General features: G+C 56.9%; 1 protein-coding gene across 2 annotated transcripts in view; it reads right to left on the bottom strand.

Annotated features, from left to right (window-relative positions):
* Window positions 1–1,018: 1,018 nt before the first annotated feature.
* Window positions 1,019–25,773, bottom strand: part of IGSF21 (immunoglobin superfamily member 21) — a 232,499-nt gene continuing 207,744 nt past the window's right edge. Inside the window, exons 5-10 of one of the 2 annotated variants that reach the window (XM_042951724.1) lie at window positions 14,048–14,163; window positions 10,877–11,351; window positions 3,032–3,117; window positions 2,473–2,665; window positions 2,039–2,077; window positions 1,019–1,245 (exon numbers count right to left, since the gene is read on the bottom strand). In XM_042951724.1, coding sequence (XP_042807658.1) covers window positions 1,172–1,245; window positions 2,039–2,077; window positions 2,473–2,665; window positions 3,032–3,117; window positions 10,877–11,351; window positions 14,048–14,163 — 983 coding nt within the window. In that variant the 3' untranslated portion in view covers window positions 1,019–1,171. Of the gene's footprint in view, window positions 1,246–2,038; window positions 2,078–2,472; window positions 2,666–3,031; window positions 3,118–10,866; window positions 11,352–14,047; window positions 14,164–25,773 lie in introns of those variants that run through there. The other variant, XM_042951725.1, reaches the window with a different exon arrangement.

The raw sequence follows: 25,773 nt of genomic DNA, 5'->3' as shown, positions 1-25,773 counted from the left end.
TGGGGGACCATTGTCCTGCCTGCCGCGGCGAGCCTCCGGCCCTCCCCTCCCCCACCCTGGAGATTCCAGAGGCCCCATGTTCTGGTTAGTGTAGCTACAACATGCAAGAGGCTGCCCGACCTGCATGAACCCCAAATAAATTGTTATTAGGCTAAGCCAGTGAGACTCTGGGGTTACTGTGTTACTGCAACATGGCCTGCCCTATCCAAACTAATACAGTCCTCTGTGGGGTCCCCCCGATGACCCTCAGTCTTGGCTACAGCTCAGAGGGGCCAACCCCAACCCTCCCCAGGGTCTCTCAGTCCTTCCCTCTGAGCGAATAGCCGAATGGCATGGGGAATCTTCTCATGGTCGGGTAGAAAGTTCTGGAACCTCTGCCACTGGCTTTTGCGTGATCGTGATTGATGTTGGCTCTGGCCAGGTGACTTGTTTTGGCTAAAGAAGCATTCATAGACACGACAGGCAGATGCCTTGCCCTTGGCTGTGGGGTTTGGGTTGCTCCTTGAGCTTTGGTGAGCCGCCGTAAGAGCATCAAATGTCGGAGAGCCACTGCCCCTGTAGCCTGGGCCTAGAGCAAACACCTGTGGTGGAGACCTGAACCCGACCATAGCCAAGAGTCCAGCCCAGTCGACCTGTCGCCTGAAGCAAAGCTGCCCAACTGAGCTCGGACTAGACCAGCGGAACGGCTTCATCGTGAACACAAGCGTACTAATAAATGCGTGTTGTTGCGTAAATTGAGGTTGGGTTGGTTTGTTACGCAGCAGTACTGTGGCAACAGCTGACTGTTACACTCGGCCCCGAAGAGCCTTGCATTTCCTGAGAGTCTCCGGCCACTTCTCGCATCTGGTCGCTTGGACCGAGACAGTAAGCCGCACCTCCGCTCCTCTTCCCGGAAGGAGCGTGCCTTCCGTCCCCTCTGTCACCCCCTCCCCAGGGCCTGTCCTGACACTGGGTGCCAGGGAGTGCCAGTCGCTGCCACAGAACAAAAGACGAATTCAGAGCCACAGACTAAGGTGGGGAAAATTGTTTCGTTTTAATTAAACTGATTGAAGAAGCCAAGACATAGACAGAAAGAGACGAAGAACAGACTGGAAATAGTTTAGAAAAGAAAAGAAAACCGATCGCGGCGAAGTCAGCGCGGGGTGGAGTGGCGGGAGTGGCGGCCGGGCCTTCACGTCAGCTCCAGGACCACTGTCAGGGCGAGCACCAAGGTGAGCCGGACGCCAGCAGGGCCAGAAGCGGAACCTGTGTCAGGGCGGCAGGGAGCGGGGTCAGGATCAGGGCCGCGGACCCTGATGGGCGGGGCAGGAATGGATCCCGGATGGCAGAGCTTCAAAGGGCCCCAGCAGAGTCTGGATTCAGCCACGGGATGCCCTGCGTTCAAATCCAACCTCTGCCACCTGTCCCACCAAACTGGGCGTGACCCCTTCCCTGCCCCGGGCTTGCTGGACTGAGCTCAGGCTCCCTGGTGGCCACTGGGACCATCTAGTGGGGACCGGGTGTGGGGGCCTCCATTGTGAAATGTGAGATCAGCCCAGTGTGGGGAGGAAAGGGCTGGTGGGCCAGGGAGCGGTGTTTGGGTCCCGTGGACCGGTGCTCAGGTTGGGCAGGAGCTCAGGGAGGGGGGTATAAGAGTCTCCAGCCGAGGCACCTGAATGTGCTCCCCGCTGCCCTGTGGAGTGGTCCCGAGCCCGGGGGCACAAGCCCATGGTCAATGGCGACACATCCTCTTAGGGCCAGGGCAGCTAAGTCCTCTGAGCTGAGCGACCTAGAGTCATTGTGGATGGTGGCGAGGGGACACGCTAGGTCCCTGGAAACCCCCACTGGCTGATTTCGGGGTGCTGAGTCCCCCGTAGTGCCTCAGCACCCGTTCCTGACCACCCTTGACCCAGACTCTGTTGAACCAGAGGACAGCCGCCCGCCTGAGGCTTGAGGCAAAGGCAAGGGTACACGAACGGGCCGCTGGGGAGACCGGGGCTGCCCGGACCCTTGCAGATCCCTTGGGTTTTAGCGAGAAGCTCCGAGGGTGAGGACGTACCATTGGAGTCTTCCGTTCCTCTTGGAATATTTGGGTTTTCTGTTGGAAAGGACGGAAAGAGAACCGGCTTGGGGTGACATTCAGAGCTCCGCAAAGGAACCCTCCCGTTTGCGGCACCTGCCGTGTGGAATCGCGGGCGCCCTCTCGGGGCAGCCCAAAGCCCCTGTGCGGACGTGGCATTAGGTCTGCTTCACAGACGGAGAAATGGGGGAGGTCGAGCGGCTCGCCCCAGGTTGCCCGGCTGTGAAGTGATGCGTCCGGGATCCGAACCCAGAGATCTGGCTTCAAGCACCGAACTCCGGTGCCTGTGTGTGGGGCATCCTCGCAGGCAAACTTAGGGGCCCCGGGCCCCGGCCGCTCCCTCGTCCTTGGGACGGCTCCAGCCAGGGCGCCACCCCTGGTCGCCCTCCCAACCCCCGCTCAGGGCAGCGTACCAAACACGATGAGCCGGGTGTGTGTGTCGGTGGACCCCAGGGGGTTCTGGGCTGTGCAACGGTACATGGAGCCGTTGAGCTCGGCAGGAACCCGCTCCAGCACCAGCTCCTTCCCGTCAAACTCAGTGCTGCCATCCAAGAGGCGGCTTCCGACCCGCGTCCAGGTGAACATGGGCTCCGGGAAGACTTCGTTCTATGGGTCGGGGTGGGGGGGAGAGTTGGGTCACAGGGGGAACCATTCTGCCAGAGCAGGAAGGGGTCAGAGGCATGGCCTGGCCGGGGCTGGACACACGCTGCCTGCCATGCGACGGGGCAGGAGCGGCTGCCCGGAACCCCAGCAAGAGAAGGACTCCGGGGCCGGAAAGGATGCGAAGTCCGTGAGCTGGGTCTGCGCTGGGCTCTGGGTGGAGAGCAAAACCTTGCCATTCCTCACCGGAGGCCATTCCGCCTCACCGGCTGGGGGACTGAGGTCAAGGGAAGTGTCTTAGAGGGATACCGGTGACCAGTGGTGTCCCTGTCACCTCCCACCACCCTTCCAGATGCTCGGAGTCAGGCCGACCTGAAATCCGTGGACCAGAATCCTCACTGTGTCCCCGACCCGGGCTCTGCTGGGTGTCATCATGATTTTGGGTCCTTTCGGGGCAACTGTAGGGAGAGGAAGGCCAGGTCAGAGAGGTATGCGTATATATGGAGAAGGGGAGACTGAGCGAGGAAAAGGAGGCACGGGGAAAGTGGGAGAGAAAGTTCCAGTCCAGCAGCGAGCATCCTTGGGGGGAGCCGCCACTGAGCCAGGAGCTCTGACGATGCCCATTCATCCATCCACGCCTGCCTTCTTGTGCACACTCAGTCCCCGAGCCCCTGCAATCAGTCCGACCCTGAGACCTGGGATTCAGTGGTGGTGCTCAGAACGCGACCCTGGCCTCGTGGGGTTCACTCTCGGTGTGGATGAAAGACAAGCACAAGGGGCGCCTGGGTGGCTCAGTCGGTTAAGCGGCCGACTTCGGCTCAGGTCATGATCTCGCGGTCCGTGAGTTCGAGCCCCGCGTCGGGCTCTGTGCTGACAGCTCGGAGCCTGGAGCCTGTTTCGGATTCTGTGTCTCCCTCTCTCTGACCCTCCCCCGTTCATGCTCTGTTTCTCTCTGTCTCAAAAATAAATAAACGTTAAAAAAATTAAAAAAAAAAAAAAAAAAGAAAGACAAGCACAAGCCTGATCAGGGTCAGGTCAGAGAAGCCCAGGGGACGGTGGAGGTGGGGACGCCCAAGAGAAGTCTACCCCACAAACGACTCGGCTGTTAGTGGCAGGAAGCCTGTCCCAGCAGCTGCGACGGCTTGAAGCACCCCAAACTGCCACCCACACTAAATCCTCATGAGGCGGGACTCTGCCGTTATCACCCCCTGCACGGCTGGGTTAACCAGGCCCAGAGAGGGCAAGGGACTTGCCGAAGGTCACGCAGTGAGTAGGAGCCAGGACCAGACTCAGCTGTCTCCCTTCTGACCCGATGCTCCTTCTACTAGGTAATCTGCCCAGTGGGGTTTTTCTGGAATCCCTAGATTGGAGGTACGGGGGGGTAGACAGGTGTGTGTGTGGGGAAACCATCTCCTCCCATCGGCCCTTGTCCTCCCTGCCTCTTTCCTCACCTCCTGTATCACTTCTTTCAAGGCCCTTTATATCGTGAGCTTGGGGGACAAGACGCCCGGGGCCTTGCCGTCCTGCGCACAAGAGAATGTCAGGGCTGGGAGAGCCACCGGGACCTCTGAGCCCGTCCCCTCAGGATCAGATTGGGAAACCGAGGTGCACGAGTAACAAAGGGGCTTATCCAAGGTCACCCACGCGGTTAATTTCCCATGTTTCCTGGAGCTCTTTCCCCCAGACTCATTCAGTCATTCAACAGGCGATTAGCGAGCCACTCCCGTGCCAGGCTCTGGGCGGTGCGGGGGGCACGCAGTGTGGGCAAGCCAGGTGCCTGCCGGCTGGGAGCTCACACTCGAGTCGGGCACACGTTCCACGCACAAGCAAGTGCACAGACGGGAAACCAGTATGCAGATGCTCTGCTCACGCGGAGGGTGAGTGCCGGCCAGAGTCTCCTCCAAGGAAGGTGACATTTCAGTTGAGACACGAAACTCCTGAGGAGGGTTCCGGGGGGGAAGGAGGAGCCAGGTCCCATGGGCACTGAGGCCGAAGGTCAGGGGTCATGGGGGAGAGGCCTCCCCAGCTGGAGGGAGGCCTCAAGGCTTTGGTTAGAGCGCCACACCCCGTGCCTTCTCTGCGAACATCTTCCAGGGGTGACGGCAGGAGAAAAGCTGTGTCCCAGGCCCTGGGGCTGGCCTGGGCTCTCCCCGACCCACCCCTGCCTCCTCCCCAGCCTCTCCTTCCCGCTCAGCTCTCCAAGTGGAAATCAGAGCAGCCCGCAGATGCGGGTGGTCTCCCTGGCACTGCGAAGTTCATTCTCTGAGAAGGAAATGAAAGGACTATTAATTAAACCACGAGCCAGGCGTCTGAAGTGCCACGTGGGGCTGAAGGACGCACGGGTGGGAGGAGTGGGGGCACAGGGAGGGCTTCCGGGGCCGCCTCCGCCAGCCAGCGTCAGAAGGGAGGGAGGCTGGGGCGGATTCCGGTCTAGCGTGCGTGGCCTTGGTTGGGTCACTGCACGGGGCTTTCCCCAGGTGCATGATGGGAACAATGAGAACAGCCCGGCCTGCCGGCCCCCCCCCCCCCCCCCAGTGCTAGCGGCCGCCCCTTCCAGCGGAGGCCTGGGCCTAGCGAGTGAGGTGGGAGGAAACCTCACATGCTCTACACTCCTTGTTACGCCTATCGCCCCATCCTCAGGGTGCTTATGAGGCAGGGTTGCATGAAACCCATTTTGCAGGCCATACACCTGGCCCTCTGGAGGGCTGCAGCTTGCCAGAGGCCGCACAGCAAGGAAGTGATGGGAACAGGGCTCAATGGGTCTTCCGAGGGAGGCCCCGAGGCCAGGGCTGGTGGGGAGGGAGGGGTGCTGTCTTTCACTCGGGCAGCCAGACTCTCTCCGTGGCTGCCTGAGCTGTAGGTTCCCAGAGGCTCCTGTGTGGAGCTGACCCTGGGGGACGAAGGGGGGCAGGTGAGGGGTCTGTCCTGCCCTCACTCTGAGCTCCATCCTGGCAGCTGCTGACCAACCAGCACCTTGGCGGAAGATCCCACCCCCGCCCCCGCCACTGCTGCTTCCGATGCTGCTTCCACAAGCCAGGCCAGCTGCTGTCACCCTCCCCACTCACACCCCTACCGACAGCCACCAGCAGCTCCTGGCAGTCAAACTCTGCCTCCCCAACCCCCACCTGCTCCTAGAACACAGCACTGAGAGTCTCCAAAAGGAATGTTCTGAGCCCCTGGGCTTTCCCTGCCCTCCACCCCTGGATACACAGAAAGAGTGGGGGTCCAGAGACCCAGGATTGGGGCCTAGCCTTCTGCTCTCTGACAGCATGACTTGGATGTATCAGTTCAACTTTGTTGGGCCTCAGTCTCCTTACCTGTAAGTGGGGGACAATAGGTTAGTACACTTTTTGAGGAGTTACTCTGAAAATGATAATGGAGGACAGATGGGAGGCTATAATGTGAAATGGAAAGTGGTGTGCATCTGTCTAGGGGAGTATAAACGATCCTGATGATATAAGCTGCCCTCCTTCTTATCTCTCCTGAAGATTCCACTGGAAGAACAGCCTTGTGAAATCTCATGGAAAAGCTCCTCTAGGTTTCCCCCAGGAATTCTGGGTGTTCACTAAAACCATCCATCCATTCATCCATCTATCCATCCATTCATCCATCCACCCATCCATCCATTCATCCATCTATCCATCCATTCATCCATCCACCCATCCATCCATCCATCCATCCATCCACCCACCCACCCATCCATCTGTTCACCTTTCTGTCCATCTATCCACCTGTTCTTCCATCCATCCATCCATCCATCCATCCATCCATCCATCCGTCCATCCATGCATCCATTCATCCATCTATCCATCCATCCATCCATCCATCCATCCATCCATCCATCCACCCACTCACCCATGCATCCATGCATGCATCCATCCTTCTGTCCATCTATCCATCCATTCATCCATCTATCCATCCATTCATCCATCCATCCATCCACCCACTCACCCATGCATCCATCCATGCATCCATGCATCCATCCATCCACCTACCTACCCAACCACCCATCCATCTGTTCACCTTTCTGTCCATCTATCCACCTGTTCTTCCATCCATCCATCCATCCATCCATCCATCCATCCATCCAACCATCCATCCCTCCATCCACCTTTCTGTCCATCTATCCATCTGTTCTTCCTTCCACCCACCCATCCATCCATCCACCCACTCACCCATGCATCCATCCATCCACCCACCTGCCCACTCATCCATCCATCCATCCATCCATCCATCCATCCATCCATCTGCCCACCCGCCCACTCATCCATCCATCCATCCACCCACCCACCCACCCACCCATTCATCTGCTCTATACATCTAGTTATTTGTGGTTCACCTAAACTGTGCCGATTACTGTGCAGGGCAATGCTGGGGCTATAACAATGAATATAACAGTAGCTGATATTTACTGAGTACTTACTCTGTCTGTCACTATGCTAAGCACTGGATATGTACTGCCTTATTTAATCTTCACAACAACCCAGAAAAGTATGACTTAATTCTTAGACAGGTGCTTACTGAGTAATATGTTAGGGATCATTCTGAGCCTTGTACCGTGTGAACGAGGCAGGTAGAGACCCTGCCCACACGGACTTTAAATTCCAGTGGGAGATCCAGGGAATAAGGAAACACGTAATATACCTGCAGGTTGAGCGAAAAGTGATGCCAGAGAATAAAGTGAGATAAGCAGCTGATGGGGCCAGGAGGAAGAGGCTGTCTGAGATACGGTGTTCAGGGAAGGACTTTCCGAGTAGAAGATCTGAACAGGGGCCTTAGGGACAGAGGGCTTAAGAATATCTGGGGCAAGATTATTCTAGGCAGAAAGGAAAGCCGGTGCAAAGTCCGTGGTGGGCCCGAGCTGGGTGCATTCACGGAAGAGTTAAGAGGACCCCGTGGCTGGAGCGGACAGAGCAGAGGGGGGTAACGTACGGACATCGCTGGGATTTGGTTTTAAATATAATGGCAGTTGTGCAGGGAAATGCACTCTTCTGAACACGACTTAGCGAATCCTAATGCGAACACCTGTGTAGCCACCGTCCCAATCAAACTCTAGAACACCCCCATCCCTCCGGAAGGCTCCTTTATGCCTCCTTCCACCCCACCCCCACCCCCCATAGGTACACACTGTTCTGACTTCTCTCACTGGAGAGTTTTGGTAAATGTTCTAGAAGTTTACCGTATAAACGGAATCCCGCAGTGTGCACTCTGTGCCGTCTGGCGTGTTGCACACGGTATAATGTTTTCTGAGCTCTGTCCACGTGGTTGCGACTAACAGGAGTTCATTTGTATTGATGAGAAGTAGCTCATCGTAGGCCGATAGCACAGTTTTGTTCTCCCCCCTTCCCAATTGCGGACATTCGGGTTCCTTACAGTTTTTATTGTCGTTGTTGTGAACATTCACCTCCAAACGTTTGTGGACATAATGTTTCCATTTGTCTTGGGTAAACACTTAGGAGTGAAATTACTGGGTCATAAAGTAAGGGTGTTTTCATCTGGGAAAGCAAGTGCTAATCGTCCAACATGGTGGCACGGTTTTATGCTCGCACCGGCGACGCACGAAGGTTCTGATGGTTCCACGTCCCTGTTGGCATTTGACATTACCCGTTCTTTCCACGTTAGCCGTTCTATTGCTTGTGCCGCGGTACCCCACCGAGGTCCTAATCTTCATTTTCCCGATGACTAATGATATTATAAACCTTTTCATATGCTTATGGGCCATTCGGACGTATTATTTCTTTCTTTTCTTTTTTTTTTTAATGGAGTTGTCTTACCATTCGTGATCTGTAGTAGTTCTTTATATATTCTGGATACAAATCCTTTGTCATAAATCTGTAGGGAGAGTATTTCTTCTCAGCCTCTATATATATTCCTGAAGGTGCCTTCTTATGAGCAGAAGCTTTGGATTTTGACTCAGTCTCATTTACCAGTGTTCAATTTTTCATTTGGTGCCTTTTGTGACCTTTAGAAGAACTCCTGGTCTACCTCGACGTCACAAAGCCAGATTCCTATGTGTCGCTTTAGAGGCTTTATGATGTTGGATTTCACGTTTAGGCCTGTGATCCATCTCAAATTAATTCTTGTGTGCGCGTGAGATAGGGGACTGGGGTCATTTTGCCCTTAAGCGTCTCTGGTTGTTCAAGGCTGTCTGTTAAAACAACTTCTCCTTCCCCATTCAACAGCCTTGGGGCCTTCATCAAAAATCAAGATGGACTCTCTCTCTCTCTCTCTGGGTCTATTTCTGAATTCTATTCTGTTTTGTCCATCTGTTCGTCTACCATTGGAGGGGCTGGGGTGGGTGTGTATGTGTGTCAGGATCTGATTTATATCTTAAGCTGATCAATCAGCACGAAGAGCAGAATGGACGAGGGTGGGAGCGGAAAGACCAGCCTGGCGGCTGCGAAATCCAGGTGGGAACTGGGTGGTCGGAGAGGAAACCACCAGAAGCAGCAGGTGTGGGGGCAGGTTCTTGAGGCTTAGACGCGGAGCATGGGAAAAGAGCGGGAAAAGCAAGCGACTCTGAGGGTTCAGGCTCCGCCAATGGGAAGAACGTAGTCGCCATCTACTGAGATGGGTTCTGGGACCACCAGGCATCCGTCTTCTTGTGGGGAGCAGTGTCTGAGCTGGGGGAGGACATCCCGGCAGAGGGAACAGCAGAGATCGCGGGGAGGCTCTGGTCCGCCCTGGCCTGACCTTCAAAGTCCTGATCAGATGATTGGATTCTGTGTCCCGAGGTCACCTGCCCATCCTACTGTCTCCCCGCCGTGGCCAGAGGGCGGGGTGTCCTCCACTCTCCCTCGCCCCGCCCCCCAGCTCACAGCACGCTCCCCTGGCCACAGCCCCAGCAGATGGCACAGTGGTGAAGAATGTGGGCCTGGGGTCGGACCTGGCTGGCTGACCTAAGGAGAGTTACTCCAAGCCTGGCTGGCTCCCCTCACTTGTGAAACGGGAATAATGACAGCGTCTCTCCCTGCCCCATAAGCTCACGGCACCTGTGCCAGGAGAACTTGTAGGCAAATCATCCTGCGGAGAGCCTGGTTCCTGATATTTATGAGCTTACAATTATTCTCTCCATTCAACAGGTCAGAAAACTGAGGCTCGGGGACCTGAGGCCTGAGATCCCACCAACAGACGGCAGCCAAGGTTGGATGGGAAGCCAGCCCGGGGGTCTGTGTCATCCCCCCGATTTGGCACCTGCGTCTTGGCAGCCTTGCAGTGTCCCCCGCTCCCCGCTTCCCCCGGGGGTGCACACACATGACCGCGCATGCCCACTGCCTGCGAAGGGGCCTTGCCCTGGCTCCGATGGGGGGGCGGTGGGGTGCACGCCAGCACGGCTCCGGTCAAGGGAACCTGCTGCGGTCAGGGAGCGGGCAGGCGAGTCCTTAATCTGGCTTGGGGTGCGGGAGGGCAAGGGGGTGGGGCAGGCCAGGGGCAGCACGCCCTCATCACTGCGATTTTATCTGTGAGCTGCACACTCACTTTTCCAGCTGCTCTCAAGTCCTTGTCTGACGCGTCCTTTCCCCGTGTCGGTGGGGGTGGGGCAGGGCACCATCCCAGGGAAGCCGAGCTTTGCTTGGGCAAGAGGGGCAGGGGACGGCTTTCCTGGGGGAAAAGCGAAGGGGTGAGGCTGCTCTGCCTCCCAGCCCGGAGCAGATGGCATCCTGAGGTTCACATTCGCCAAAGGACAGTGGAAAGCGCGGGGGTCCGGAGAGGGTGGTAGGGCAGGCTGCGGGTTGATGAGGTCCCAGGGCCTAGCACAGGGCCGGGCAGTAGGGGGAGCTCGTGAGGTCTCCAAGGAATGACACGTGAAAGTGCTCGGGGGCAGCTGCCCGAGACCACGGATGTGGCACAGCGAGAGGCTAAGAGCGAGGCTCTGGGGCCATAGTGTCCACCTTTGAACCCTCCTCTGCTTAATTACTCACTCAGCAAACTTCTTCGACTCACATATTCGCGATACTGACGGACCAAATTCCCCTGATTTCTAGTGTTCCTGACCCCGTCCAGCAAGCTCTCCTGACCTCCCTGTGACCACCCACGTTCCCCAGTCCAGCTCAGCAAACCTCCTTAAGAACCCAGGCCCTGATCTCTGGGCCTGCCCCGGACGCCTCCTTGCCCCACCCCTCCCCACGTCCGTGGTGGCCGGCGACCCAAGGACCCAAGGCTCCCTGCCCCCCAGCTCTGCAGGGTCCCCGCAGAGCGGCACCCACCAAGTCTTACCCAGCGTGACCTCTGCCTGCATGGGCATCGACAGCGCTGGGTGCTTGACCTCACAGCTGAAGAGGGCCTCATTGTCGATCTGTGGGTTGAGCGTCCAGGTGAGCAAGGCACGGACCTCCACGGTGCCGTCACTGCCCGGGGTGTGGCTGTGGCGCAGGAAGTAGATGGGCTCGGCACTGTGGACCCAGCGCGGGAACTCGCGGCTCACCACCGTCTCTGGGACGTTCTCGGTGGTCGGCTGGAGGAGGACGCCGGGGTCCGGGGTCAGGCTGCGGGCGGGGCGCTCTGTGTAGGGGCGCCCGCCCCGGTTCTCGGCGTCCAGCAGAGACAGCGACCTCTGCATCTTGGTGTCATCTAGGTCACGGTGCAGGAGGCTGCGGAAAGGCCTGCTGTCCTGGAAGGGGCCAGAGCTTGCCTCCAGCGGCTCCGTCAGGGGCACGGCATCGATGGGTTCGCCATCGCGTTTGAAATAAACCTGAAATTACAAGGAGGGTGCGGGAAGCATTTCATGACCGACGGTGGGACCTCAGAGGACCTGGCCACAGAATGCCAGTTCTTCCAAGGCCGCCTCCTCCTTCCGGATGGACTCTCCCTCATTCCTTTCCCTCCAGCACCCCAAGTACTCTGAGCCAGCTCAGGTCGAGGGGGACACACACAGCTCCTAGTGGCAGAGGCCAAGCCCACCTCCGTCTTTACCAGCAGGTGAGCCTCTTGGAGCCCCAGTTTCCTTACCTGTAAAGGGGAGTAAGGACAGCTGCCCCGGGGGCTGTCGGATGCTTCAATGAAACAATGTACTGAAACAGGGGCCCAGGGCACAGCCCCAGCAGCCACCTGGGCTGCGGGGGAGAGGTCTGTGCCCACCTGGGGACAGCATTTGGACGAGGGAGAAGGTAGGAAGGCGCCTGAGAGGAAGTGAGCCATCCCAAGAAGAATGAAGAGGAAGGGATCTCCGTGGGCGCGTTTTGGAGGTTTGCAACCAGAAGGAAGGAAACAGCTGCATGTGTGGGAGACAGCGAGGTGTGGGGATGGGGTGAAAGCAAACATCTTCTCGCTTTCTCTAATGGGGAACCCAAGTTTTGAGAGGCGGCATTTAATTTAATTTGCTGTCTTTTATGTTGGTACGTGTGCCCAGAGGCCTGTGGGGATTGGGTGTATTTTTTAATAAATCAGGTAAATAAATCGATGGGAGACAGGGAGAGAGGAGGGCAGGAAGCAGCTTTCTCAGGATGCTGGTGCAGGTGAGGGGAGGGAGGAGGATGTGGGGGAGGAGAGGAGGGGGGCTGCGGGAGAGGGGAAGGGGGGGGGATGAAATGTGGGACCCAGAGAATCTGTCAGAGTTTATAGCTCCAGCGAAGGATCTCATATGCACATAATAGCCTGCTTTGGGTTTTTCTTTCTTTCTTTCGTTTTCTTTTGAAAAGTGCTTCAAAAGCAGGTTTGTAATTTATACCAAAGAATTCTTTTAAGTTCTGATGTCCCAGGCAAACGTAAGATGCCTGGAATGCGGGGAATTAAGGATCTTGTGTGTGTGTGTGTGTGTGTGTGTGTGTGTGTGTGTGTGTAGAGAGAGAGAGAGAAATGTCTTTTACATCTATGTGCAAGTATATATATATGTGTATATGAATATTGAATATTTTATTGCCATATCTTAAATGGCAGGAGCAGGCAGGGGTTGGGGGTGGGGAGTCTTCCTGCAGCCCCAGGGCCGTGGGGAGACTTTCTTTGTGTCCTCTGGGAAAGAAGTTGTTCTTTGGAGAAAAAGACCAGCTTGTCTGATTTTAGAGAGGCCAGACCTCTTTATGGGCTCCAAAGGGGGAAACTTGGGGACCATTTCCTGCTCTCACCAATCGCTGGGGTTGAAGTTGCCTTTTTATCTATCTGTCTCCTTGGGACCATGAGGTATGGGTGCAGGGAGATGGGCCTTACCAAAGCCTTATTTAAGCACCCCTGTCTACTGCCCCACTTGTGTCTTTGCACACCTGCTTACTGCCCCACTTGTACCTATGCAACCTTGCTTACGGCCCCACCTGAGCCTGTGTGCACCTGGCCACTGCCCTGTATTGGGTTTCTCTGCACCTGTTTACTGCCCTGCCCTGAGAAGCTGGGTCTGTCTAGGTCTAGATCCTGGGGTGAGACTGGCCTGGGTCCCCAGGTAACCCCACTGCATCACGCCTATGAGACAGAGTCTGGAATTCATTGTCTCCCACCTTGAACTCTAACCCTACCTATCCTCCGCTCGAGCCCAGCCCCTCACTAATCCTAGTGATACCTGAGACTCACAGTGTCAAGTGTATTATACAATTCTCGTGGAGGGAGCCTTCACAGCACGTAGCGTGTGGATTCTCAATATGGGTTCAGGGAATCAAGGGTTCCACACAGGTGCTTCGGGGCTCCATAAGGGCAACCTGACCTTCCTTCACTCTTACATGTTTTACACGTGGGGCTTCGTGTATTTCATTTGGACCAAAGAGGTCCTGGTGCTGCTAAAAAAAAGCTGAAAATGTTAATGTTGTCCACTCCCTAAGCCTCTTTGCAGAAACTGGGAAGCAGAGGGGAATCTTTCTGCTTAAGGCAGGGCAGGGGCTAGAACCCAGTTCTCTATGTTAGCGCCCCCACCGCTTGAAGTGGCCGTGACGATAATGCATGAGCTAGGCTGGTGGACCTCAAAGCAGTTAGGGTGGGTCGGAGCTGGTCCAAACAGGAATTCTCTCTCTTACCTTCCTTCCGGTCTTCCTCCCTTCCCTCCCTCCACAGTGGAATTGGAGCTGGAGGGCATGAGCTTGAGTCCCACGTCCGTCAAGAACATTGTAGGTGACTCCGAACACGTCCCTTCCCCTCTCTGGGCCTCATTTGTCCCCATTCTGTCCGATAAGTGGGGCAGGGCTCTGCTTGATGCTGGGCTTCCCTAAGGACCCACTGTGCAGTTCTGGGACCCCAGGGTCCAGGAAAAGTGGGGTTCTGTGCTGGGATCTTAGGAGCAAAGCAGACACCTCGGTGGGTCAGATGAGTAGATGGGGTCAGACCAAGGCAGATGGCTCAAGGCAGGGGCTCCCACCCTCTCCCCTTTATTCTGCAAGTGGAGGCCACGGTGACCTCTGCACCTGGACAAGTCACAGAGCAGGGTGGCCCGGCAGGGACGGAGGAGGAAGTGGGCACTCCAGAGGTACTCACCATGGGCGCTGGTTTCCCTCCGGACACAATGCAGACGAGCGTGAAGTTCTGGGCTTGGTAGCGGCTGAAGGGGGCGGGCATGTCTGCGGCCATCACTTCGATGGAGGTGGGGGGAGCTACCCAAGAGGGAAGGACAGCGAAACAAAGGTTTAGTGGAAGATTCAGGAGGAGATCCCCTGAGATGGGCCAGGTCCCGTGCTGGGTGCGGGGAGCAGGAAGGGGAGGAGGGTTGCGTGACTCCAGGTGGTGTTACTGGCACCAACTGCAGTCGGGACGATGTCCCTGCCGGGCACACGGACAAGGGCTCGACCTCAAGGGGCCTACAGCCTGCTGGGAAGAAGGGCACGAATCAAGGGACCATACAGTTAAACGTGGGAAGCGCATCAGGTGCCGGGAGGTGTAACAGGAGGCAAGGGGCCCCTGCCCGGGTCTGAGCAAGTTCTGTGACCCGAGGAAGCAACCCAAGGTAAAGGACAAGTGTGGCAGTTGGAGGGAACAGCATATGCGGAGGTCTGGAGCATGTCAGCCCGGGGCAGGCGGCAGGGGGAGGGCAAGGAGCTGGGGATGGGGGCGGGGGGGCCCTGGGAAGTGTGCGGGGTGCAAAGCAGAGCCGCTGACCGTAGGTTACCGCTTGCAGTGGTGCGCTAGGGCCGGTTCCTAGCAGCGCCTGAGACCCACATGTGCCATTTCCAGGACTGCTCTGGTAGCCTGAGATCGGCCACAGTAGGCAGCTTTACGCCACGGAAACTGGCCACCACCACAAATCAAGGCTTTTTGTGTGTTCTCTTCTCTGCCCCAGCCCCCCGAGAGGGGGTTTCCCAGCACGCCACTGGTCATGTGTTTTCTTCTTTGTCTTGAGAGCAGTGGGGAGCCATTGAAAGTTTTAAGCAAGAGCAGCGCCACGATCGGAATTGCATTTTGGACGCTGAAAACACACAGTGTGACTCAGGCTAGACGGGCTGTCCGTTTAGAGCAGGGTGAGGGCAACAGAGAGGAGGTGACTTTGAGAGGCATTTAGGGCCAAGAGCTGCCTCTTTCCTTTCTTTCTGGAAGTTGGTGTATTTTGGCCGGTCCTGCCTCCCACTGGCTCACTCTGCTCAGCAATCACTGGCTGGTGTGACAAAGCCAGGGCTCCTGGGTGGGCACTGTGGGGTAGTGGAGAGGACACCCGTGGAGCCTTTGGGAACCTCTGGATCCAAATCTCAGCCAGGTCGCCAAACCTCCACGTCCTGGGGCAAGTTACCAAAGCTCTGAGCCTCAGTTCCCCAATCTGCTAAATGGGAGTAAAACTTGGCAGATGCATGTGAAGGAGGGGCCAGCTCCTAGGTGTGAAAGGGCTTAGCACATGGTAGGAAGCTGCTATTCTTTTTTATTCTTTTTAATTTTTTTAAATATTTATTTTTGAGAGAGAGAGAGAGAGAGAGAGAAAGGGAGAGAGCAGGGGAGGGGTAGAGAGAGAGGGAGACACAGAACCCAAAGCAGGCTCCAGGCTCTGAGCTGTCAGCACAGAGCCCTACGTGGGGCTCGAACTCATGAACCACATTCTCGTCCTGAGCCGAAAGAGGACGCTTAACCGACCGAACCACCCAGGCGCCCCAGGAACCTGCTATTCTTCGGATTCACACTATTATTTCCGCAGTCCCCTTGCATTCAGGAGGACAGGAGCCAGGATCTGAGGACTTCACTTGGGAAGGGCTGTCCATTTTGGCTTACCCAGCCTGGGGTCAAGCGCGGCGGGGGGAAACGGAGAGGATGAAGAGCCGGGGCCTTTCCTTCCTGCAGGGGGTTTTCACTCCAGGTAAGTTTAATTAAGCTCAACGAACATTTCCTGACACCTACTAGGTGCCGGGCATGGTGCCAGGCGCCCGCTGTAGGCGCCCGGTGATAAAACAGAGAAGCTCACAGGCTGGGGGGTGGGGGTGACAGCCGCCTGGCCACTCTATTTTGAGGTCTGGTGAAAGGAAGCCAGGTATGAGCCATTCATTCATTCGCGCAGCCACCACGCGCTGTGCAATTGGCAAGGGAAGCGGCATGAACAGGAAACAATGGGAAAACAACAGATGCAGAATTGTAATTAAGTGTAAGATTGTATAAAGCAGGTGGTAAGTGGGGTAGGAATTCCGCGAGGGGAAACATACAGGGAGCGCTTCAATTACCCAGAAGTCCCAGGTTCTGCCATCGAACTTACTCTAAGACTCCAGTGAAACACCTGGGGCCCCACAGCAAGAACCCACGATGCAGCCAGGAGCTGTGCTAAGCCCTTAGCCTGGGTGAACGCATGCAATCCTCCCCATCAGTCTACGAGGTGGGTGTGTTTACTCCCATTTTACAGACGGGAAACTGAAGAGGTGCGGGAGGCCGTCCCCGGGTTCACAGAGTCAGGATCTGAACCTGAGCGCCCCGACTCCAGAGCCCCAGCTCTGACAAGAGGCTGCGCCTCCGTGGTCTTTGGAAAGAAGAAAAGAGCTCGTTTCTGTGGGTGCCTTTAGGCCCATGTGGGCACGTTTGAGCCACGGGGAACCCTCACGGACGCCTTGTGACCCAGATCCCTCGGGAGCTCTCCTGTGGGTGGCTCTACTTAACTCGGCTACCCCGGAGATGAAGGGACCACGCCAATCAGAGCTTTGGCGTAAAACTCGGGCACCGCTCGTGGTCGTGTGCACGGATGTAAGTATACCCTCCAAGAATCCGACAGGCTCAGAAATGACACGAGGCACCTTCGATATCTCTCATCCTTTCTCACTTTCATTGAGACCCTTAGAACCTTCCTCGATTGGACTGCTCTGGGGAGCAGAGATGATTCTTACAAGATGCCTGGGGTGGGGGGGGCAGAGTCTAGCAGTTTTCATTATTATTTGCATCGCTATTATCAGGAGGTAGGACAGGACAGTGGTTAAAACTGTGGGCTGTGAATCAGCCTACCTAGAGCTCAAAGACCAGCTGTCCCACTTACAGGCTGTGTGACCTTGGGCCAGTTACCTAACCTCTCTGAACCTCAATTTCCGCCTCCACAAAAGGGGATTACAGGGTACCTGTGATGATTCAGTGACATAGTACCTGAAAGGTGTTTTGAAAGTGCATCCTGTACGTGTCATCGGCACTCATTAGCAGGATTCATTACTAACGTTCTTTCTGGAGGCTCCCTGCTACTGGGCAGGAGAATGAAAGGTCTCTGCCTTCGGGGGCATTCACAGGTAAGTGAGAAGCCCAGAAGGTGCCACGGGGCACCTTCCAAAGCAGGAGTCACTCACCCCATGTGGCTGTTGTGCACTCGAAAGGCGTTTTTGACTTCCTGTGTGCTGTCAGCGTAAAATACCCACTGGAGTTCGAAAGCCATTTTAAAAAGAATGTCAAAGGTATCGCTAATATTTTATAGTGGTTATCTGCTGAAGCTATATTTGGGCTCTACTGGACTTCATATATTATTAAAATTAATTCACCTTGCAACGCTTTTCTCAATGTGGTGATTGGAAAACTTATAATTACATACGGGACTTGCATGGGGTCTCTGTTGGACAACACTGGTTGACACCTTCCATTTTACAGGTAAGCAAACTGAGGTCAGAGAGGGGGAAATTTGCCTACAGTCACACTGTAGGTCCGTTGGCAGAGCCCAGACTGGCACCCAGCACTTCCAAAGCCTGGCCAGGGTTCTCTGCAGAGCATGGGCGCCCCTGTCCCCAGTCACACGCACGCGCACCCACACACACGCACCTTCGTGCGTGCCCACATCCCCATTCCGGAGATCTGCACCCGCGTCAGGCACGCTGCCCACACAGACCCTGATTGGGAGACGTGTCCCTGTCCCTCGTTATGTTTCCGAGCAGGTGTTAGCAATGTGTACAGTTAATCAAGCTCCTAAGACAATAACAGATTTCGGTTGTACGGCCGATGACACAGCAGAGCTGTAATAACTGTGGACGCTCATTTCTGCCTCCATCCCTTCCCAGACCCCAACGCCATCCCCACGCTCATCCCCACACCTGTCCCTCTTACAATCTCTGGCCGAGGTCAAAGCAAGCAGCCCCCAATGCGCCCCCTGGGATTGGCCCCGCGGCCCCGGGAGCACTTGTCCAGCCCAAGGCAGATGGCCAGCGGCGGCCCAAGCATAACTTCCATGCAGCTTCCTGGACAGGAACAATCCCGAGGTCCAAGCTGGGCTCTGGAATCAGCACGATAAAGCAGGCCACCTGACTGTGACCCACGTGGCATAGAATGGCAAAGAATCCACCAAGACCCCTGGCTCAGCAGTCTCTCCCCCGACTCTTCCGGGCCAGGGTCCCGTGCACCCACCAGGAGTGTCTCATTCCTGTGGATCTGAGGGTGCGTCTTCAGAGGTGTCTGTGCCGAGGCAGGGCTCTCCCGGGGGGCGGGGAGCACCCACCTGCACCGTTTACCTGAAAGGACCGTCCTCAGGTGAAGAGACACCGAGCAGGTGTGTTTGGATCGGACGCATGGCTGCGGCCACGGCAGTAAGAGCCCGGATATGGGCGGAGCTTCAGGGTTTACAAGCCACTTCCGGACACGTTAGCGCACGGTCTGTAGGAAGACCCCGCCCCCCAACCCCGCCTGGCTCTACACGTCCATGGTCAACACAAAGACCGCCACCACCAAACTCCCCCGGATCCCCTGTCCCCAAGTCCAGCCGGTCAACGTCTCAGTTTTGTCTGACTTCTTTGTCTTAAGCAGAGAGGGTTGCTGCTGGAAGTTTCTTGGACCCATTTTCTCCAGCATCGGGACAGGTAAAGTGTGCCTGCCCGTCCGTCTCCGCGGCCGCCACAGAACAACTTCTGCTGCCTCTGTCCCACGGCCATCCAGGGATGCCGTTATTTTCTCCTTCACAGTTAACATCGACACAGTGAGGTAACGGTCGGGTGATCAGTTTTATGAAATTAACTCTGAAATATTGCCTGTCTTTATCTTGAAAGCAGAACTTTGTTTTGGTCATCGTAACTCACTTTGAAGATAATGCGATCGTTCGCTGCTCTGTAAACCGTCTGGTGGCCTTTGAAATTCGGGAACACAAACCTGTCCTCATACAAACCCCAGCAGGCCCGTGTCTAATTGCATCTCCTAGAGTCGGGTTCTCTCCCCACCCGTGGGGTCCTCTCCAGCGCCTGCCGGGGTCCCGGCTCGGAGAGAGCCACACCGAGGTTCCGGTGCAGGCCCTGCTTGCTACCAACATCACATGGGACCACGGGCAAGTCAGCTGACCCACCGGATGTCAGTCTTCCCATCTATAAAATGGGTTCAATAAAACACACCCTGCCAACGTGTCTGCTTCCAGGATTTTTGAGAGGAGGAGCAAACGAGAAAATGGACACAAACCTTCTATAAGCTGCAGGAACAGAAAGGGACTATTTATATTACCCCTTTGACTGACCACGCCCCCTCCTGGGCTGAGGGAATTTCTTTCTCTTCCAGGAGTGGCCCTTGTCTGAGGGAGGGATAATCCGTCGTTCTCTGGGTACCGCTGTGTGACGGTGCTGGGCACATTCCTGCTCTGAATGTCATTTATCACGGGGTGGTAATCAATTAGACGTGGGGAGGGGCGGGGGGGGGGGGGAAGACAAGTTCAAAATTGTATTATTTGCAAAAAATCCATTCTTTTCTCTCAGCATGCCTGCTCTATTGACTGCCTTCCCTTCAATCAGCAACCAGTCATTATCCCGAATTTCAAGGAAAAAGAAAGCCACCCTCTTAATATATAAAAGTGTCCATGCGTGAATACAAATGTCCCTCCACGTTCCCTATTTTTTAATTTCTTCCTTTTTTGGGAGGGGGGTCTCCCATCACAGTGTCTTTCCATCCTCTCCACCGGTCTCTCCGGCTTCTACAAGACGCTGCTCGAAGGAGCACCTCCTCCAGGCAGCCACCCTGCTCCACACTGAGCTGCCCAAGGTTCCTTCTGCAGCTCGCCTCCTCCGTGCCCTGCACAAAGCGATCCTTCTGCTGGTTAACTCTGCCTCATCCTTTAGGGCTGGCCTTAGGGACTGCCTCCCTCGGCAGCCTTCTAGGACGCTGCCAGACTCGGTCAGGGCTTATCCTCTGGGTTCCTGGAGCACTGTACACCTGTCATTCTCACAGGTGCCCGTCATCCTGTCCCGGGTCCACATCTGTTTCTCCAGGAGACTGTGCTCCCGGACGTCTGGAGCTTCGTCTTTTGCCCACCTAACCTCAGAGCTGGCGCAGGCCTGCCGCACAGGAGTTCAAGTTCAATTCTTGTTTTGTTTGTTCCTTCCCTCCTTCCTTCATGTCTCCCGGCCCAGGCAAGCACACAGCCCGTTTGTGGAAGGGATCTCTCGAGACCCTGGAATGCTGTGGGCCCTGCCTTGCTTTGACCAAGGCCACCTTCCCCAACGCCATGCTCTGACACACTGAGAATTTTGGGGGAGGTCCGTGAACACCCTAAGCTCCTTCTAACCCCAAGGCCTCTGCATCTGACACCCCCACTAGAATGCAAGCACCATGAGGGCAGGGACGCTTATCTATGGTCACATCCCGAGGGCCGGACACACAAGGATTTGTTCAGTAGTTATTGGTCAAACGAATGAGTCGGGGGGAGGGACCCAAGGGTCGTGCCCCCCCCATCCCTGCCCCATTTGGAAGGGCTGAAATCTCTGGCCCCGCCCAAGGCCCTCCCTCCTAGCAGGAACCCAAGAAGGAGGGAGACCCCACCAGCGGGCGGGGGCCTCCAGCAGGAAAAGAGAGGAGAAAAGCACAACTCTTTGGTTTATGGGAAAATTAAATATCGAACTGAGGAGTAATAGCAGCCCAGGGAAAAAAAGGCCTGACAAAAAGCCCCCGAATGGAGCCAGACAAACGCCGCGTCTGTGCTTCTAGGGGCGGCAGGAGGGGGCTCGGTCACGCGACAGCTGTTCAGCCGAACCCACCACCCCCTCCAACCTGACACTGGGTAGAAACCCACGCGCCGATGCCATCAACGGATGGGGACCTGGGTCTAGGGCGTTGCCAGTGTGGGTGGGCCCTGCCCGGGACCCTTCCTGCCCCGGGGTGGGGGCCTTTCTGAGCGGATGGGGTCACCAGGGGACTTCTAGTAGCCGCGGGCATAATCCGTCCCCCCGCCCCCAGGCCTCCCCCCTCCGCGGGAGCTGGCTGGCAGCATCGGTTCACCTGCCTCGGCCCTCCCCTGCCAGCTGTTGTGCTTTCGCAGTGGCGGAAGATAAAATTAACAACCCCAACTGGAGGCTCTGGCTGACTGCTCTGGGGGAGCAGGGGGGGTGCCGGAGGACGGGGGGGGGCGCAGCCTGTGAGGCGGAGAATCGGTGGGGCTGGGACAAGCAGGACCCAACTCGGGTTACTGCTGACGGAGAAATAAAAGCCCGCATGCACGCGCGCGCACGCGCACACGCACGCACGCACACGCACACGCTCCGACACACTCGAAGGGGCGGCGGGGAGGCCAGGTGCAGAATCGTAGACGGCGCGCTTAACCTGGTCGCTGTCACAGTGTGGTCCCCGGACCAGCAGCATCAGCCTTACCTGGAACTTGTAAACTGCAAACTCCCGAGCCCCCTTCCAGACCGGCCGAAACAGAACCCCCGGGGGCGGGGTGGGATCCGGGCTTCTGGGTTTTAAGAAGCCTTCCAGGAGATTCTAATGCGAGCTCAGTGTGAGAACCACTCTTTGACGCTTGTGAGCCCCGGTCTGCTCATCTCTAAGTTAGGGGTACTAAGACTCACTGGGTGGTGATGTTAGGGGCACCAAAGACTTGGGCCACAATAGGTGCTCGGTGAACAGAGAAAATTATTGCTGGCTGGGACAGCAAGATTCAGGCAGAGTTAGAGAACCTCTATTCGGCTTTTCCCGGACCCAGCAGACAGGGCAAGGGTAGAACTCTCTGCCCTGAGTCAAAGGGCCTCAAAACCCCCAAGTCCCACCCCACAAGCAGTTCAACTTCAGGCTCATGCCTTGATTGGCTGCTTGGCAATGTTCCCCGTTTTTTTTTTTTTCTGATTGGCTTCCTAGGCCACCAGTCCCGTGTGGACCCTCCCCCTGCCTGGGGTCTCCTGGCTGGAGGCAGCCTCTGCCCAGCAGCCTGTCTGCAGCCACGCCATTGTAGTTTATGTGGCAATAGAGCAAATGTGTTCAGGCCCATGATAGGTGCCATTTCTGCAGAGACGAAATCTATGGGGTGTGACATGAGTCCGTTTTAAATAGCAGCAAGGCTGGCTATTCGGAGGATGTTTTCAATGTATCCCAGAGGTATATATTACACACATGGGCGATTTCACCAGGTGCCATATTTGCAGCTATATGAAAAACGCCTGTGGAAGCTTGCAGAAGCCTGGGGAGGCCCTGGCTGGTGGGGAAGCACGTTCGAGGTCTGGCCAGGGGCAGTGGCATCCAGCTCAAGTTCTTTCTGCTCAAGTTCAAGTTCAGCCTGCTCTCTACTTTTCTCCCCCACCCCCACGCCCACCAGAGAGCAGTGGGCTAGAGCTTAGAGAACAAGTTTGGAGGAAGCCCCCCCCCCCCCCCCCGTTTCCCCCCAGAAACCTCTGTCCTTTCCAGCAGAACTGAACCCCCAAGAACCGGGGCCTTTGTGTTCGGGGGCTCAGAACAGGGCTCACCCTTGGCCTTCCCCACCCAGGCCTGGGGCACTTGGCCTGAAGCCACCGCCCTCCTTAGGCACTTGCTAGTTTCCTGGCCTCACCCATAGAGCAAGGGTGACTCTGGAGTCACTGGCCCATGCGGGGTGCTCGTGGGGACTGAAGAACATAGCAGGTGCCACCCCAGCCAAGCTCCCAGCAGGGCCCCAACTCTGCACCCCGGCCCCAGGCTCTGAGCTGTCAGCACAGAGCCCGACGCAGGGGCTCGAACTCACAAGCCACAAGATCATGACCTGAGCTGAAGTCGGACGCTTAACCGACTGAGCCACCCGGGCGCCCCAAGGATTGTGTCTTTTTAAAGAGCTGGGTGAGGCAGAGCCATGCTTCATTCCCAACGGGACCAACTCTTGGCTGGGGTGGAGGGGCTCGATTTTGGTGGGGGGGCAGCACGTGCAGCCTCACCAGGGCCCCATGGGCGGGGCCAGGGCCACTTATTCATCTCTGACCCCTCTAACCTCGTCCCTCCCCAGGTTCCTTCCCACCTTGGTTCTCTCATCTGTAAAGCGGGGACTGCCATAGTACCTAGTCACAGGTGTTGGTACCTTGTCACAGTACCTGGGCGTCACGGGGCCATCGTGAGGGTGAACCGAGCTCGTGCTTTGCAGGATGCCTGGTACTGGTGAGACCATACCCCCACCGGCCATCATATGTGTGAACAGCAGCCTCTATCGCTGGCCTGGGCCAGTGGCTGGCCTTTGCCTACACCACTCACTCTGGCCACCGGCCTGAGAGGCCCTCACGCTGGGGACACTTGTTCATCCTGCTGACCGGGGGCCCCGGGCGTGGGGGGCACAGGGCAGCCCTCAGCGAGCATGCGATGAGTTGATGTTTGCAGGGGTGACTGGGAGGAGGCTTTGCTCAGTGAGCATCCCCCTGCACCCAGAGTTGAGGGCCCGCGGGGTCCCCAGGCACACAGTGGGTGGGGGTGAGGGGTGGGGAGAGCACTTGACCAACATCTCCACTCACTGGTGAGGCAGTAACGGGGCTGGGCTGGGTCACTGCTGAGGTCTACGGCTCAGATCTGGGCAGAAGCTACAGCAGGAGGGCTGGAGATTAGAGAGGGGGAGACGGTCCTGAGCAGCTGTGTGTGAGGCAGTGGGACTGGTCAGCAGAGTGGGGCCGGCCCCTCCCTGACGGCGGCCCTCAGGAGTTGGGGCCTGTCCTCTAATGGGCCCGGGGTCCACAGGAGAGTCAGCTGGGAGGGTGTGGCAGGGGCCATCATTCCCATCAAAAACCTTCTCTACCCAAACTCCTGCTCTCAAACCCCAGGCCCATCCGGCTCCCATGGCCTCCCTGGACACACGTCCCTGGATTCGGGGCCCTGTTCTGGCCTCGCCTTTCCTCTCTGCCCGGGGCCAGGCCTGGTGGACGAGGGCAGGCAGGGCCCGCGGTAGCCTGACATGCCAGGACCGGGCACAGTGGCTGGCCTCATACGGGCTCGGGGACCAAGCTGCTGTATCCTGGCCCTACCACCTGCGAGCTGGGTGACCTTGGCAAGTCACTTCCCCCCACCGTGCCTGTTTCCTCATCTGTAGCGTGGGGATCATCGTATCTATGTGACAGGTTCTTCTGTAAGGTATTTAGGCCCTGGCATGGCACCTGCAGGCACTGAATAGAGGTCAGCCATTGTCATGACTGTCCCCTCCTTACCCCGGCCTTGGGGTCCTGCCACACAGCAGTGCTCTCCACTTGCCAAGCTTTCCCTGCTCCTACAGCCCCGCCTACAGGGCTCCTTCTACCTGAAATGTCCCTGTCCTGTCTGCCCCCAGCCCGGCCTACGAGGCCCAGCTGTATACCACCTCCTCCATGAAGCCTTCCTGATGCCTCCTCCTGGAGGAGACCCTCTCCCTGGGCACGCCCACAGCTTGCAACCTAGCCCTCCCCTTACCTTCACTTGCCTTCTGCTCGGTTCTGGAAATCTGCACTCTTCTCTGTCTCCCCTGTCCTTCGGTGACTCCTTCAGGGACTCCCCTATCCTGCAGGGACTCTGCTCTGGACGCAGAGACAGGGGCTGAGAGTCTCCGTTCATCACTTGCTAGCCGCGGGATCTCGGGGAAAGTTGCTTCCTCCCCCGGAGCCTCGGGCTCCTCGTCTTTGAAATGGGGATACGTACAACTGCTCTCCCCCCGGCACCGGTGAGAATCAACCACGAGAGTGTTCGTAAAGGACCCGGGGCAGCGCCTGGCATGTAATAAGCCCTCGGTCGGTGCTAGTTTCTGCTGTGAAGGTTATTGTGATTATTAGGACTTATTTGCTTTTAAGATGATCACTCCTAGAGCGCGCGTGAGGTATTCCTGCCTCCTCAGGTAACAGATGGGGAAACTGAGTCCAGGGGCGCCCTGCAAGCTGGCGGCAGAGACAGGACCGCTGACTCCCAGGGCAAAGCAACCTGCGGAGTTGATCTCAGTGTCCCCTTCTGTACAGGGAGGGATTAGGTCCCTCCCAGGAGCGTCTGTCCACAGGAAGCAGACCCCGCTCCAGGAGCCGGCTCACTGCCTCCCTCGGCGCCCCTGCCCTCTTTCCCAGCTCCGATATAGCTCTGTTAACTCCTGTACCCTCAGACTCATGCCTGCTCCTTAAATCACTGGGCCCGAGGCACCGCAGCTTCAACGGCCACATATCACTTGTAATTAAGGGGCCTGTCCCAGGGACGCGAAGTTTACCTTCTGCCGGAGACACTAAATCCAGCTCCCGGTGGTGGAGGGGATAAGGCATCGCACTGACCTAACACCTGTCAAGGTTTAATGATGCGCCTGCGGGCCTGCGCTGGCGGGACCTGGGGGGGCGGCCAAGAGGGGCAGGCAGTAGGTGGAGAGAGACGACCCCAGAACAAGAACTGAGCCTCCTGGTCTGCGAGACACAGGAAGTCCAGGGAGCTGGTGAGGGTCTCGGGAGGCGGCAGCCACCTGCCTGGACGGTTCAGGGAGCAGGTGACTCTCTACCGCTTGGCTCAAGAGGGCACAGAGGGCCATTCTGTGAGAGGCTGCAGACAGGCTCCTTCGCCAGGCGGTCTGGGTTTGAATAACAAGGTCTGCCGCTCGCTTGCTGGGTGACCTTGGGCAGGTTACTTAACCTCTCTGGGCCTGTTTCCTCATT

The sequence above is a fragment of the Panthera leo genome, chromosome C1, assembly GCF_018350215.1.
Source record: "Panthera leo isolate Ple1 chromosome C1, P.leo_Ple1_pat1.1, whole genome shotgun sequence".
Taxonomy (NCBI): domain Eukaryota; kingdom Metazoa; phylum Chordata; class Mammalia; order Carnivora; family Felidae; genus Panthera; species Panthera leo.
This window is presented reverse-complemented; position numbering and strand designations above follow the sequence as displayed.